Below are 13,527 nucleotides of genomic sequence, written 5' to 3'. Positions count from 1 at the left end.
CACAATAAGTACATTGTACTTGTGTTTTGATGTAAGTACATAGTAGTTAAGGCCACCTAATATAAAGTGTGACCGCGTCTTGTTTTGGTACCCTGGGCCTCCAGTCTGCGCAGTAGTTTGGCCTCAGAGCTGCTGAAAGCATCAGCTTCACTCTCGTCAGGCGCTCTGCTTTTCCTGCGAGAGCCAGCGGGGTCAAGATTCTTGAGACGACTCCGACGACCTTCCATCGCTAAGATACGAGGAATGACTTCCTCTTCCTTCAGTAAGCACCACTGTAACCCCTGAAGAAGACAACAACAGTGTTTAGAGAATAAATTATTTTTCACAAAAAGTAAAATACAATAGTAATAATAATTATTATTAATATTAACTACTACTACTACTACTACTAATAATAATAATAGTTAATCATACTTATGATTAACTATTAGTAGTACTAGAAATAGTAATGGCTTATAATAATAATAATAATAATAATATCAAAAATTATTTGTTATTATTGATGTTGCTTAAATGTTTTTTATTAGACAATTTAATATTTAAACAAAACACTAACACCATTGTTTAGTAAATAAATATTAATTTTAGTAAAAACTACATTCTTAGTAGTAGTAGTACGAGTAGTAGTAACAGCATAATAATAATACTATCTAAAATTATTATAGTTGTTGCTTCAATGGGTTATTTATTAAATAATTTAATATTTAATTACAACACTAACACAGTGTTGCACAACAACATTTTTAGTAATATTAATAGTAAAACAAATTATATTTTTTATTTTATATGATTTTTATTATTTTTATTATTATTATTATTATTATTATTATATTTTATTATATTATCATTAGTAGCAACAACAACAATAATAATAATAATAATAATAATAATATCTAAAATAATCATTATCATTACACTGAAAATTATAAACTCAACACTTGTTTTTGCCCCCATTTTTCATGAGCTGAACTTTTTCTATGTACACAAAAGGCCTATTTCTCTCAAATATTGTTCACAAATCTGTCTAAATCTGTGTTAGTGAGCACTTCTCCTTTGCAGAGATAATCCATCCACCTCACAGGTGTGGCATATCAAGATGCTGATTAGACAGCATGATTATTGCACAGGTGTGCCTTAGGCTGGCCACAATAAAAGGCCACTCTAAAATGTACAGTTTTATCACACAGCACAATGCCACAGATGTTGCAAGTTTAGAGGGAGCGTGCAATTGGCATGCTGACTGCAGGAATGTCCACCAGAGCTGTTGCCTGTGAATTTGTATGTTCATTTCTCTACCACACGCCGTCTCCAAAGGCGTTTCAGAGAATTTGGCAGTACATCCAACCGACCTCACAACCACAGACCACGTGTAACCACACCAGCCCAGGACCTCAACATCCAGCATCTTCACCTCCAAGATCGTCTGAGACCAGCCACCCGGACAGCTGCTGCAATAATCGGTTTGCATAACCAAAGAATTTCTGCATAAACTGTCAGAAACGGTCTCAGTGAAGCTCATCTGCATGCTCGTCGTCCTCATTGGGGTCTCGACCTGACTGCAGTTTGTCGTCGTAACCGACTTGAGTGGGCAAATGCTCACATTCGATGGCGTCTGGCACAGATGAATCCCGGTTTTCACTGTACGTATGGCGTCGTGTGGGTGAGCGGTTTGCTCATATCAACGTTGTGGATCGAGTGGCCCATGGTGGCGGTGGGGTTATGGTATGGGCAGGCGTATGTTATGGACAACGAACACAGGTGCATTTTTTATTGATGGCATTTTGAATGCACAGAGATACCGTGACGAGATCCTGAGGTCCATTGTTGTGCCATTCATCCACGACCTTCACCTCATGTTGAAGCATGATAATGCACGGCCCCATGTTGCAAGGATCTGTACACAATTCCTGGAAGCTGAAAACATCCCAGTTCTTGCATGGCCAGCATACTCACCGGAAATGTCACCCATTGAGCATGTTTGGGATGCTCTGGATCGGCATATACCACAGCGTGTTCCAGTTCCTGCCAATATCTAGCAGTTTCGCACAGCCATTGAAGAGGAGTGGACAACCTAATCAGCTCTATGCGAAGGAGATGTATTGCACTGCGTGAGGAAAAGGGTGGACACACCAGATACTGACTGCCCCAAAGCCAAAGGCACACCTGTGCAATAATCATGCTGTCTAATCAGCATCTTGATATGCCACACCTGTGAGGTGGATGGATTATCTCGGCAAAGGAGAAGTGCACAGATTTAGACAGATTTGTGAACAATATTTAAGAGAAATAGGCCTTTTGTGTACACAGAAAAAGTCTTAGATCTTTGAGTTCAGCTCATGAAAAATGGGGACAAAAACAAATGTGTTGCGTTTATAATTGTTCAGTATATAATCATTTAATATTTTAAAACAAAAATCACAATACACTAACACAACAGATATACACTAGAATGTTACTTCCCACACAGCAAATTAAATCACATTTGTTCAGCCTGTACAGGGCCTGTCTGACTTGACAGACATGAATAAGAGACCAGTACAACTGAAGAAATTACCTGCGGTCCATCTCTGGCTTCATAGAAGTCACCAACCTTTATTTTAGCACTGAAGCTAAAATGATCACGTGTAATGTCGCTTATCCCGTTTCTGGTCAGATACTGTGAGGAGCGAGAACAGAACGGCAGCAGAATCAGTCATTAAAGCTGCAGTCTATAAGTTGTGTCTCTTTGTTGCCATCTCTGTTTGAAAACCTGGAATTGCAGCTGTGTGCAGAATTATCATCCATGCGTGGGGTTGTGCTCCGGCACGGCTGCAGTACGGATGAATCTAATGTTTTGAGAAGTATGTGTGGCAGTCAGTCACGCACCGATGTGGATGTTTATGTACTTCGCAATCACAGATTCTAGCCTACATCTTGGAATAAATGACCCAAATAAGAATTTTCACCGGATATTGCCATCTGAACAAGTAATAAGTCTGCCACGTTTGTTCTGACCAACTGAGGAAAAATGCATTACCATAAATATTGCTACCAATGGTGATTTAATCTAAAGATCGGTTGGCTCACATCAAACCGTGCAAATTATTGTTGTACTTTATTCTCAAATTATTAATGTTAACAACATCAGCATTGCTTGACTGAGTATAGTGTGTATTAGCATGTAGATTTCAATTTCAGTACAGTCTAATCTAATTGTTGTACCATTCAAATTTCATTAAGAAATTCTTTTAACCCAAAGTTCAAACTATGCTCCCTTCGAACTGGTTCTCTTTAAAATACAAATCCTGTGTAATCGCAGGCTATCTGTAATCAGAAGCACATTTAAAATGGGAATATAATTTATCTTTCTGGGTTACAATCCGCCATCAAAATGATAAATTTAATTATTCTAGCTGCTGTGAGAGAAGGCTATAACGGTCCGCCACCTGCAGGATCCTCACGTGCGATAGCCTACTAGCCGGGACAACTTCTTTATGTCTACAGACGTGACGTAATGACGGAGTACCATGCTCGAATCTCGCGCAAAAACCTACCCGTACCACTCAAATTAGAAAACATTATTATAAAATAACAGTTGTGGATCGGGCTAAAATAAGGCGATAGTTTTGAACACTGGCTGGATATATATTGATTTTGATTATTTTTAACCAAAAAAAGTTACAGACTGCAGCTTTAAATAGCAACAAGTTTTAAAGCGGTCATCTCTTGCCTTGACGACATCAGGATACTGTCTGAGCTTTCTGCCGCATGGAGCGTAATACGCCACCTCTCCACGCAAACGCCCAGACATGTTCGTGATCCGCGTCTCCCTCTGCCATCTGAGAACAGAAAGAGTTTTTCATTTCATGCTCAAGAGTCAAAGTGAATTCAGGCATAAATGAGACAACTGTAAGTAAGCCATTTGACGGCTGATTTCCACTAAAACTGGTTTGTCCAACCATTCTTTATTTTTTCTATTCCAAAGACATTTAGCTTTAAATGCTGCTGTCCATCACCGTTTTCAACACAGTTAAACAAATTAGGGTGTTTTATTAGTTGCATTTAGTCAAATCAAGTCACATTCAGTTCAGTGTTTTTTCAGTTTGGATAAACAATAGTGCAAAGTTCAAACTATGAAACTTAATTTAACTAAAAAAAGCAGCTCTACAGAAAACAGTGTTATTCAGCTCAAGGCAGTTCAGTGTTGATTCAAATCAGCTCAATTGAGTTAAAGTTTGTTCTCATAAATATACTACTGAATATTAAGTGTATTTTAATATCTTTTAGCAGAAATGTATATTAATAATATTTATATTTTTGTATGTTTTATACTACCTTCTGTTGTTTTTAAATGTGCTTTGTAACTAAATTAAACTAAACTAAAGTTGTCGGTCCATTTCAGAATCTCATTGTTTTTATGCCAGATAAATACTGATATGCTATAAGGAATATAAAGGAATATAAATAAAAATAAATCCAAATAAATCTGATTATATTTATAAATATTTTGCTCCCTCAGATGGCTGCTTTGTGTTTTTTTTAGCATAACTTTAGCATACCTGGCAATGAGTAAAAAAAGTTAAAGTAAAGTTAAAATAGCACTACTTCACCTTTATTCAGTCCTGTTGTATGTACTTCATGTATTCTTGAATTACTGATGCAATAACAAACCTCTGTACTTAAGGGGGGGGCGATAGAGTGCCCTTCAAATGTCTGTGTCATTAAACCAGATGCATTTTTGTTAATGGAAGCTAATAACATGCTGACTATAACTAACTTTCTCTGTAGAAGACTGCATAGTGCACTGCTCTGCAATACAGTTGCATAGTTAGAGGAAAATTTGTATGTTCTGGGCCTTAAAATATTAATGCATGCAAATGTTTGATATCAAAAAAAAAAAAAAAAAAAAGGACAATAAGGGTAACATGAAATGGCTGGAAAGTCAAGACTTACCCATATTCTAGAGGTTTTCGCAGTGCACATTCATCCGTGACTCTTCTCTTTTTCCCTAGAAAAATGGCAGATACACAAATATATAAACACAGGAAATATATACTTACTGTTTTAGCAGAAATGTAGTGGTCGACTGAGAATGATATTGTATGGCTGATGGTCAAAATAAAGGCGATATATAGTAGTCAAGATTTGAAGGGGATCATAACCTTTCATTAAAGGTGTCCTAAAACCAAAATGCGTTCTTGTCTTAGGACAACTTTGATTAACTTTTTTGATCCACTTCAAATGTTGATTACTGTATATCATCCAACATTATTTAATTTGAATATAGTAAAACATGCATAATAATTGCTGAAATACCTGGGGGTGTGACCACACTGCAAGACGATAAAGCTGGGCTGTGATTGGCTGAATTCCCAGAGCTGGTCACAATGGCTGTGGCAGGTGTTTTATGAACCTGTAGATTGAGAGGGGCGGGGCTAGTGCTGTGGGAGGAGTCAAATATAGGCGCTGAGGATTTGGTGAGTTTGAGTGGCGTCCTGTCCATTTCTGAATCTGTGTCCATCTCTTCATCTTTACCATCATCATCAGAATCAGTGTCTAAATTACTGTCAGAGTCTGCAGGAGAGAAAACAATATGAGAGAGTGTTTGCTCATATGTGAATGAAAAATACACATTATGTTGCATATGATTTTTTACTCATTTAGGATCATAAACGTGCCAGAAAAGTTTTGGCACTCTGATGTGCTGCAAAATGTGCGAACATATGACCCTGGAGCACAAAACCAGTCTCAAGTCGCTGGGGTATATTTGTAGCAATACATTGTATGGATCAATTTTTATTTTTATTTTATGCCAAAAAACATTAGGATATTAAGTAAAGATCATGTTCCCTGAAGATATTTTGTAAATTTCCTACTATAAATATATCAAAACTTAATGTTTGATTAGTAATATGCATCACTAAGAACTTAATTTGGACAACTTTAAAGGTGATTTTCTCAATATTTAGATTTTTTTGCACCCTCAGATTCCAGATATTCAAAATCAAAACAAAATTACAAAAACTTAAACTAAAATTAAAATGAAAACAGAAAATATAAAATTAAAACCCAAGTCAAAACATTACAAAACACAATTAAAACTATATCTATAACGGTATATCAATGATACTAAAATAAAAATGCTTTACCACACTTCTATTTACAGTTTGTGAAAAATGTTATGAAAAAAGTTGCTATATACAGTTTTAAAATCATATGTTCTCATGTTTGTGTAATGTAACTTAATTTTAATTTTAATGTACTGTATTAGCAAATATTAACATTAACTAGATTTAATAAATGCTAGTATTTTTCATTATTAGTTCATGCTAATTATTGTAGTTAACTAATGTTAAATAATATTTGATTTGAATGATTACATCATGCTGACCTGAGAGACTGTCGTTTGAAGCGTCATTTTCATCCTCGTCCTCCATTGAGGAGTCCTCAGAGTCTTTACTGTCAGGGAGCTCAGACTCCGCCCCCCTGAAGAGCTCCACCAATGAGGGTCTCTCTCTCTTCAGCGCCCTCTGCCCGGTTTGACAGGCCTTCCCTCGGCCTGCTCGGGGAGTCAGACCGGGCGAGGTAGAGGCGCGGCCCGTGGTGGTGAGGTTAATAGGAGTGTTGAACGCGGGGCTGGTAGCAGCCAGCAGTGGTTTATCAGGGGTGCGTGCGCTCTGGGAGCGAGGTTTGGTGATGAGGGCCAGAGGAGCTTCCTGCAGCGCTCGGGGATGGTGGTTCTCAGTGGGAACTGAAGGGAGGAACGGACTGTTGAACGGAAGTTTCTGGCTGCTCTGTGATTCCTGTGCACCTCTCAATGGTGGAGGAAAGGCCTGAGGTAGAGCTGACTGACAGGACAGAGATATTGCTATTACAATATCATCTGTCATTCATTGTGATTCATTGACTCTTTGAAATGAATGCTGTCTATTCATATGCACAAATATGCAGCTAATATATTTAAAACAGAATTTAGAATTTATTGTAATGCAGAAGATTATTTATGATGAAAACAGTCAAGCTGAGAACTGAATTATGCACAATATACACTACTGATCAAATGTGGCATTGGTAAGATTTTTGTTTTTGAAAGAAGTGCACACCAAAGCAACATTCATCTGATTAAAACAAATACAGCAAAACAGTAATAATATTACAATTCAAAATAAGTGTTCTCTATTTCAATATATTGTAAAATGTAATTTATTTCTGTGATGCAAAGCTGTATTTTCAGCATCATTACTCCAGTCTTCAGTGTCACATGATCCTTCAGAAATCATTCTAATATACTGATTTGCTGCTCAATTATTATTATTATTATTATTATTATTATTATTATCATCATCATCATCATCATCATCAGTGCTCAATTATTAATTATGGTCCTAATAAGCATCTAATGTTTAATTTTTCTGCTTAATATTTTTGTGGAAACAGTGATACATTTTTTCATGAATGTTTGTGTCCAAAAGAACAGCATTTGAAATATTAAAAATGTCTTTACTGTCCCTTTTAGTCAATTTAATGTGTCCTTGCTGAATAAAAGTTATAATTTCAATAATATGACTATGATAAATGATAAGATTTATTTTAATCTTCTAAATCCTCAAAAAATTATGGTCTCCTCAAATATATGAAGCAGCACAACTTTTCAACACTGATAATAATCAGAAATGTTTCTGAGCAGCAAATCAGCATATTAGAATGATTTCTGAAGGATCATGTGAAAATTGATCACAGCAATAAGTTATATTTTACAGTATATTCACATAAAAAACTTATTTTAAATTGTAATAATATTTAGCAATTTGTAATGTTTAACTTTTTTAATTTTGGGTCAAATAAATGCTGCCTGCCTTCGTGAACAGAAGAGACTTCTTTCAAAAACATTTTAAAAAAATCTTACCGATCCCAAACTTTTGAACTGTAGTTTAGTTTCGGAAATGAGCATCTTCCCCAACATTGATCAGAAAATATCATGTGCACATGCATGCTTTTGATCTCGTTGTGTTTCAGAGAAAGTCACCTGTTTGAGTTTGCTGAAGTTGTTAATGGTCAGCAGGGTCTCGTCGAGGTAATTCTTGCATGTCTTCAGACGGTCTGACTGCAGAGGAGTGGATTTGGAGGAGGGGGGTGTGGGAGAGGAAGACAGAGACAGAGGCTTGGGTGACGGGGTGTGGGAAGGTGGTTTTGGAGAGGATGAGTGGGAGACGGGCAGGTCTTTAGGGGATGGTGCGTCTCTGTCCCTGCGCCGCTGCGTGACTAGTGCAAGAGGTTTTGCGCTGGATGCTAGACCTGTGGCCTGGATGACACTGGCGTGTTTGCTGGGATCTTCTGTCGGCCTGAAGGACTGGATGTGCAATGGCAGCTGGGACATAAGCAAACCCTGGACGTCCAGCTTATCCTGCTCTACAGTGTGACGGCTCTTCCTGTCTGTGTGCATTTCCTCCTGGGTAAGCAGAATTACAAATTATACTAACATAAAATAATGAAACCGCTTTGTTCAACACAGTTCTTTAAATATTTAAATGTTGCATTATTTTTAATGTAGATTATTTAATACTATTAATTTTTAATCTTGAAATTATTATTATTATTATTATTATTATTGTTTGTTTTTATATTTTAGGAGTAATAATAATAAATTTCACAATAACATTAAAAAAAATAATATCCACCCAATCAAAGGCTACATTTAGAATAGCATAAAACCATATTTTCTATGATGTAAAAGGTTAAAATGGTATAAACATTAAATAAGTTGTTTAAAAAACAAACCTAAATACAGAGATTACATTTTTAATCTCTTGGCACTTGTGTTGTTAACTAGATTTTAAAAAGATTACAAATTTTTCATCTGTGTTCATACTAGTGCTGTCAAAAGATTAATCACATCCAAAATAAGTTTGTTTACATTATAAATATACACAATATACACACATATATTATGTATAAATACAAACATGCATTTATATATTTAAGACACACATACCTTACGAATACCTTTCTGATCTTTTCTGCACTTTTCTGAGTCCATACCATCATCAATCTGATCATCATCATCATCATCATCGTCGTCGTCAACATCCTCCAGGTCGTCTGAGTCAGAGCTGCTAAGAGCATCGCTCGAGCTGTCAGAGCTGGATGCTGATTGGCTGTCGCTGTTGATGGATACGTCTGGCACTTTGCTACACTGCTTCTGTCATGAAGAGCAATGTCAGTCGACAACAGCGGCTGCTTTGTTTACACAAACAACCCCTTTCTGCCACCCATCCAGCTGACACGACAGACTAAAAATAGTCCCCAAAAAAAGGTGGATGATATTTTCTGACACAAAGTGTCAACAGCAGCATTTATAACGCATACTGATGTGAAGATACGAATGCTGCATAAATATGGAAAACATTCAACCCCTTTCAATGCTTTGCTTATTTATAATACACCAGTCATCTAATTAACTGACTCACATTTGAGTTTCACTAGAACATATAACAACATGCGGGTTTATTATAACGACATGAGTGAGTAAATAATGACCAAATGTCTTGTTTAATGAAATTTATAAGAGCAAGAGTCTTTACCTCGTCTTTTGTTGTGTGTCTAGGTTTCTCCTCTAGCTGGTTTAGAGCTGGTTTGGGGCTGGTTTTCAGGCTCTTGGTCTGATCTGGAAGGATGAGGACCGGAGAGGGTGAGCTTGATTTCGCCTTTCCATTGATGGAGCCATTCAGCCCTGCTTCAGAAAACATCAAGTATGAAACAAATACATCTTTAGTTACAGCATGAATCTGTAAACGTGAATAAACTGAAAATGAATGAGCAAATGTTTACAAAACAAGTAGACAGCAAGGAAACTCACTAGGTTTTAAACTTTAGGATCATTTTCCAAATCATCTAAAAACAGTGAATGTGAGATGCCTGTGAAATCAGTGAGGATTGTTTTCATCACGAGTACAGTAGAGGTGTAAATAGATGCCATTTATATGTAATGGATCAAATAAAATCTCAAATGTGTTTATGAACATATCGAAGTGAAAGTGTGAGGTAAACACTGTAAACATCAGCAGGCTGTACCAGTCCTGAGGCTAGACACTGTTTCACAGTAAATATCTGAACACAGACGCACTCGTCATATACTGTGAAATGTAATATATACATATTACTATATATTTATATCATATGAATATAATAAGTAGAAATTGACAAGTTCACAAATGTTTTTAATGAAGTCTCTGATGCATTTATGTGATCAAAAACACAGTAAAATCAGTACTATTGTGAAATATTATTGCAATTTAAAATTGTTTTCTATGTGAATATATTGTAAAATGTAATTTGCTCCTGTGATGCAAAGCTGAATTTTAAGCATCATTACTCCAGTCTTCAGTGTCACACTAATATGCTGATTTGCTGCTCAAGAAACAATGTTGAAAACAGTTGTGCTGCTTATTTTTGTGGATATGCTCAATCTAGCTCCTCAATTATTATTGATGCTTAGTTATTAAATGTTTATTATCAATGTTAAAAATGTTAATATATACAGTACATAATTTTATGTTAATATACATATTTAAAATTATACAATTCACTTTTTTATTTCTTATCAATAAATACATTAAAAAGGTAGCACAACAAGAATTTAAATGTTATTTGTGTGCGTCACTTTATAGGAATAAGAATTATATCTTTTTTTTTTTTGCATTGCAGTAACAATAATTTGGGGGTAAATTTTCACAAAGTAATGTGTGCTTAATTTTCAGGAAAATGAATGCATAATGACTTCATTGATTTTATTTGAAGTACTAAATGATTCAGAGGCTGGTTTTCCCCACACCAGAATATGTCTGAATAAAAGAGTAGCGTTCTGCTGTATTTTAGTGGAATAAGTCATTTTCCTGACATTAATAACATATTTGTTAAATCAGTTTTTACATTATTTTCATAGAAACTTGAGTATATTTACGATTGATATTTTAAAAGGATAAAAGCAGTGTTTCATCAGTATTTGGGTCAAATGCTATACTTTTTTGCAAATTACTTTATCGCTTATTACTATGGATCAGTCTTCATGTTTGGAACACAAATGTCTGAATATGGTGTCTGTGTAAACAGCTCACTATCTTTAGGAATAAAAATACACGGAGCATATGAGACGTAATGTAGCACCTTTCACCGGAGCGCGTCTGGCTGCAGGAGACTGAAGGAGGGTTTGCTCTTGGTTCAGGGCTGGTGCGCTGAATAATGCTGGCAGACCCAGAAGATGAGGGAAAAAGGCCGTCGACCCTTGACCCTGAGCATCTGCAAAACGCCACCAATCTGTGGAAACGGATCAAGTTTAAAGGGATAGTTCACCCAGAAATAAAAATTGTGCCACTGTTTACTCACCCTCATCTCATTACAAATCTGTATGAGTTTCTTTTGAGAACAAAGAAGATATTTTGAAGAATGTATGCTGCCAAACAGTTATGAATATACAATTAAAGTCAATGGCTACCGTCAAGTGTTTGGTTACCAACATTATTTTCATTATTTGTGTTCAGCAGAAAAAAGGAACTCAGAGGTTTGGAACAACTTTAGGGTAAAGTAAATGACAATTTTCATTTTTGGGTGAGCTATCCCTTTAAGATTTCCTTGGATGAGAGTCTCATTCTTCAAAAGTCTCAAACTGGATGAAGTCTCAAATAATCTTCAGATTTCTGACTTTAACTTTCAAGTCAAATCAAGTCTTGACAAACTTTCCTTTTCTCGTTTTATCGGTTGCTACAGCTGAAGTTCATTAAAAACTTTTCTTAGGTGCCGAATGACTCCAAATTATTAAGCAGTTGAGATTTGCTATGTACAGTGTTGGACAAAGTTACATTTAAAAGTAATGCATTACAATATTACGTCACTTTGTTACTTTTTATGGAAAGTAATGAGTTAAATTACTTTTGCGTAACTTTTTCTCATCTGGGCTGGGCTCTATTTCTGGCAAACGTAAAAGAAGCCCTTGCACACCAAAAGTGAAATGAATAAGCACCAGGTTGAAAGAAATGTAAATTCACATCTGTACAGTAGAGGGCACAGCTCAAACAAACCTTTCAGCTATGCTGCTATTCTGGATTGCATGAAGAATAAGACGCAGGAGACGAAAGATCAACACTCTTCAGCAATAAAAAACAAATGTTTTATCTAAAGTTCTTTGTTTATTAGTATGGTTGAACTGGATCAGCAAATCTCAGCAGTAAAGACAATGTTTAATAAAATGGGATTAAATGCATAAATTACATTTGTATCATTCCGAGTTTGCATTTCAGTGTTTTTATTATTATTTGATCTGTTTTTGTGCAAGTGAGGAGTAAATGCATGTTGAAATTTAGTCTAGAACTACAGTGACATGTTCACAGCGCACACAACACCTCTGCATTTACTCCTGATTTCCCTCAACATCAGGACAAGTAACTCGGATATTTTCTTGTAAATTAAAAAGTCATTTGATTACATAACTCGAGTTACCTGTAATGCATTACACCCAAAACTATGTATACGTGTCTTTGTGAGTGTACTGCATGTATGTGATTAAAATTAGATATAACACATACACAACTTTATATAGAGAGCTATGCTAAAAATGTATTTTAAAGGATATTTACTGTTTCTGCATATTGCCCTCTCCTTATCAAAAACACAGGACATCAAAATCAGCTACACTTGCTTGAAGTGTCCGTACACAGCACAAAAACCTCTAATTTATCCTCAACTGTGCCATAACCACAACCAAACTAGCTCATAAATCCTCAGCGAGCAAACAAATCTATACAAACAGTCAGTGAGTGATGCTAAATGATCCAGAGCTAGAGGAAAATCCATCTTGTGATTACAGGCGTCTGCTTTCACACCAGCTCCTCAGATCTCCTATGAGCGGCGCTTTGCTCCATCCACTCTTGTTTCATTCCCTCATTATAAACACGGTAAAGATGGTAAATCTAAAACAGACATCACACACTCCAATTCTCCAATAGCCTGCGCACACATGGCTTACAGATCCGGCTGAAAACACTCAGTTCTGTAAACAGTAAATAGTAAAGCATGTCCTACATCATATGAATACAAGAAACAACCTCAAAAGCATTACTTTAGATTGATTTGACAGTTTCAGTGTCTGATTGTCCTTCAGGACGAGGGCTGAGATTTGCGCAATCCCCATCTCTTTTACAGCAACAATCTTGTTCAGAAAAGAATCATTGTGTGTCATGAAGTGTGTAAGTCTGTGAGGGGCTGAAGACGCTGCAGGAGGTTAAAGCAGAGCTCTGACCCGAAGCATTCAGGTCTTTATAAATGTCACAGCCTCAGCGTGGTCCGCCGGACTGATGGAAAGCACTATAAAGGTGAAACATGCTGCCTATGTGCCCACAAAAACATGTCCAGGTCACATTTCAACCCCCCTCCTAAAAAACAAATAAAGAAATAAAGAACATTGTGATATTTTATGTTTTCCCAGCATTTTCTTTACTTTAACGGATCCAGATGTTTCACTGCGGAGATTATTCTGCCAATATTCTCATATATATA

At 36.2% G+C, this 13,527-nt stretch overlaps 1 protein-coding gene across 1 annotated transcript in view; it reads right to left on the bottom strand.

Moving 5' to 3' along the window:
* The window catches only part of baz2bb (bromodomain adjacent to zinc finger domain, 2Bb), an 87,690-nt gene that overhangs the window by 27,510 nt on the left and 46,653 nt on the right, over positions 1-13,527 (bottom strand). The window contains exons 5-14 of the mRNA XM_079426580.1: positions 11,143-11,292; positions 9,561-9,709; positions 8,972-9,178; positions 8,006-8,428; positions 6,371-6,827; positions 5,296-5,553; positions 4,933-4,987; positions 3,710-3,818; positions 2,555-2,656; positions 92-281 (exon numbers count right to left, since the gene is read on the bottom strand). Of these exons, the coding sequence (XP_079282706.1) occupies positions 92-281; positions 2,555-2,656; positions 3,710-3,818; positions 4,933-4,987; positions 5,296-5,553; positions 6,371-6,827; positions 8,006-8,428; positions 8,972-9,178; positions 9,561-9,709; positions 11,143-11,292 (2,100 nt within the window). The remainder of the gene's footprint in view (positions 1-91; positions 282-2,554; positions 2,657-3,709; positions 3,819-4,932; positions 4,988-5,295; positions 5,554-6,370; positions 6,828-8,005; positions 8,429-8,971; positions 9,179-9,560; positions 9,710-11,142; positions 11,293-13,527) is intronic.

Source organism: Barbus barbus (genome assembly GCF_936440315.1).
Source record: "Barbus barbus genome assembly, chromosome: 10".
Classification (NCBI taxonomy): Eukaryota; Metazoa; Chordata; class Actinopteri; order Cypriniformes; family Cyprinidae; genus Barbus; species Barbus barbus.
The sequence above is the reverse complement of the archived record's forward strand: the minus strand, read 5'-3'. Positions and strand labels throughout refer to the sequence as shown.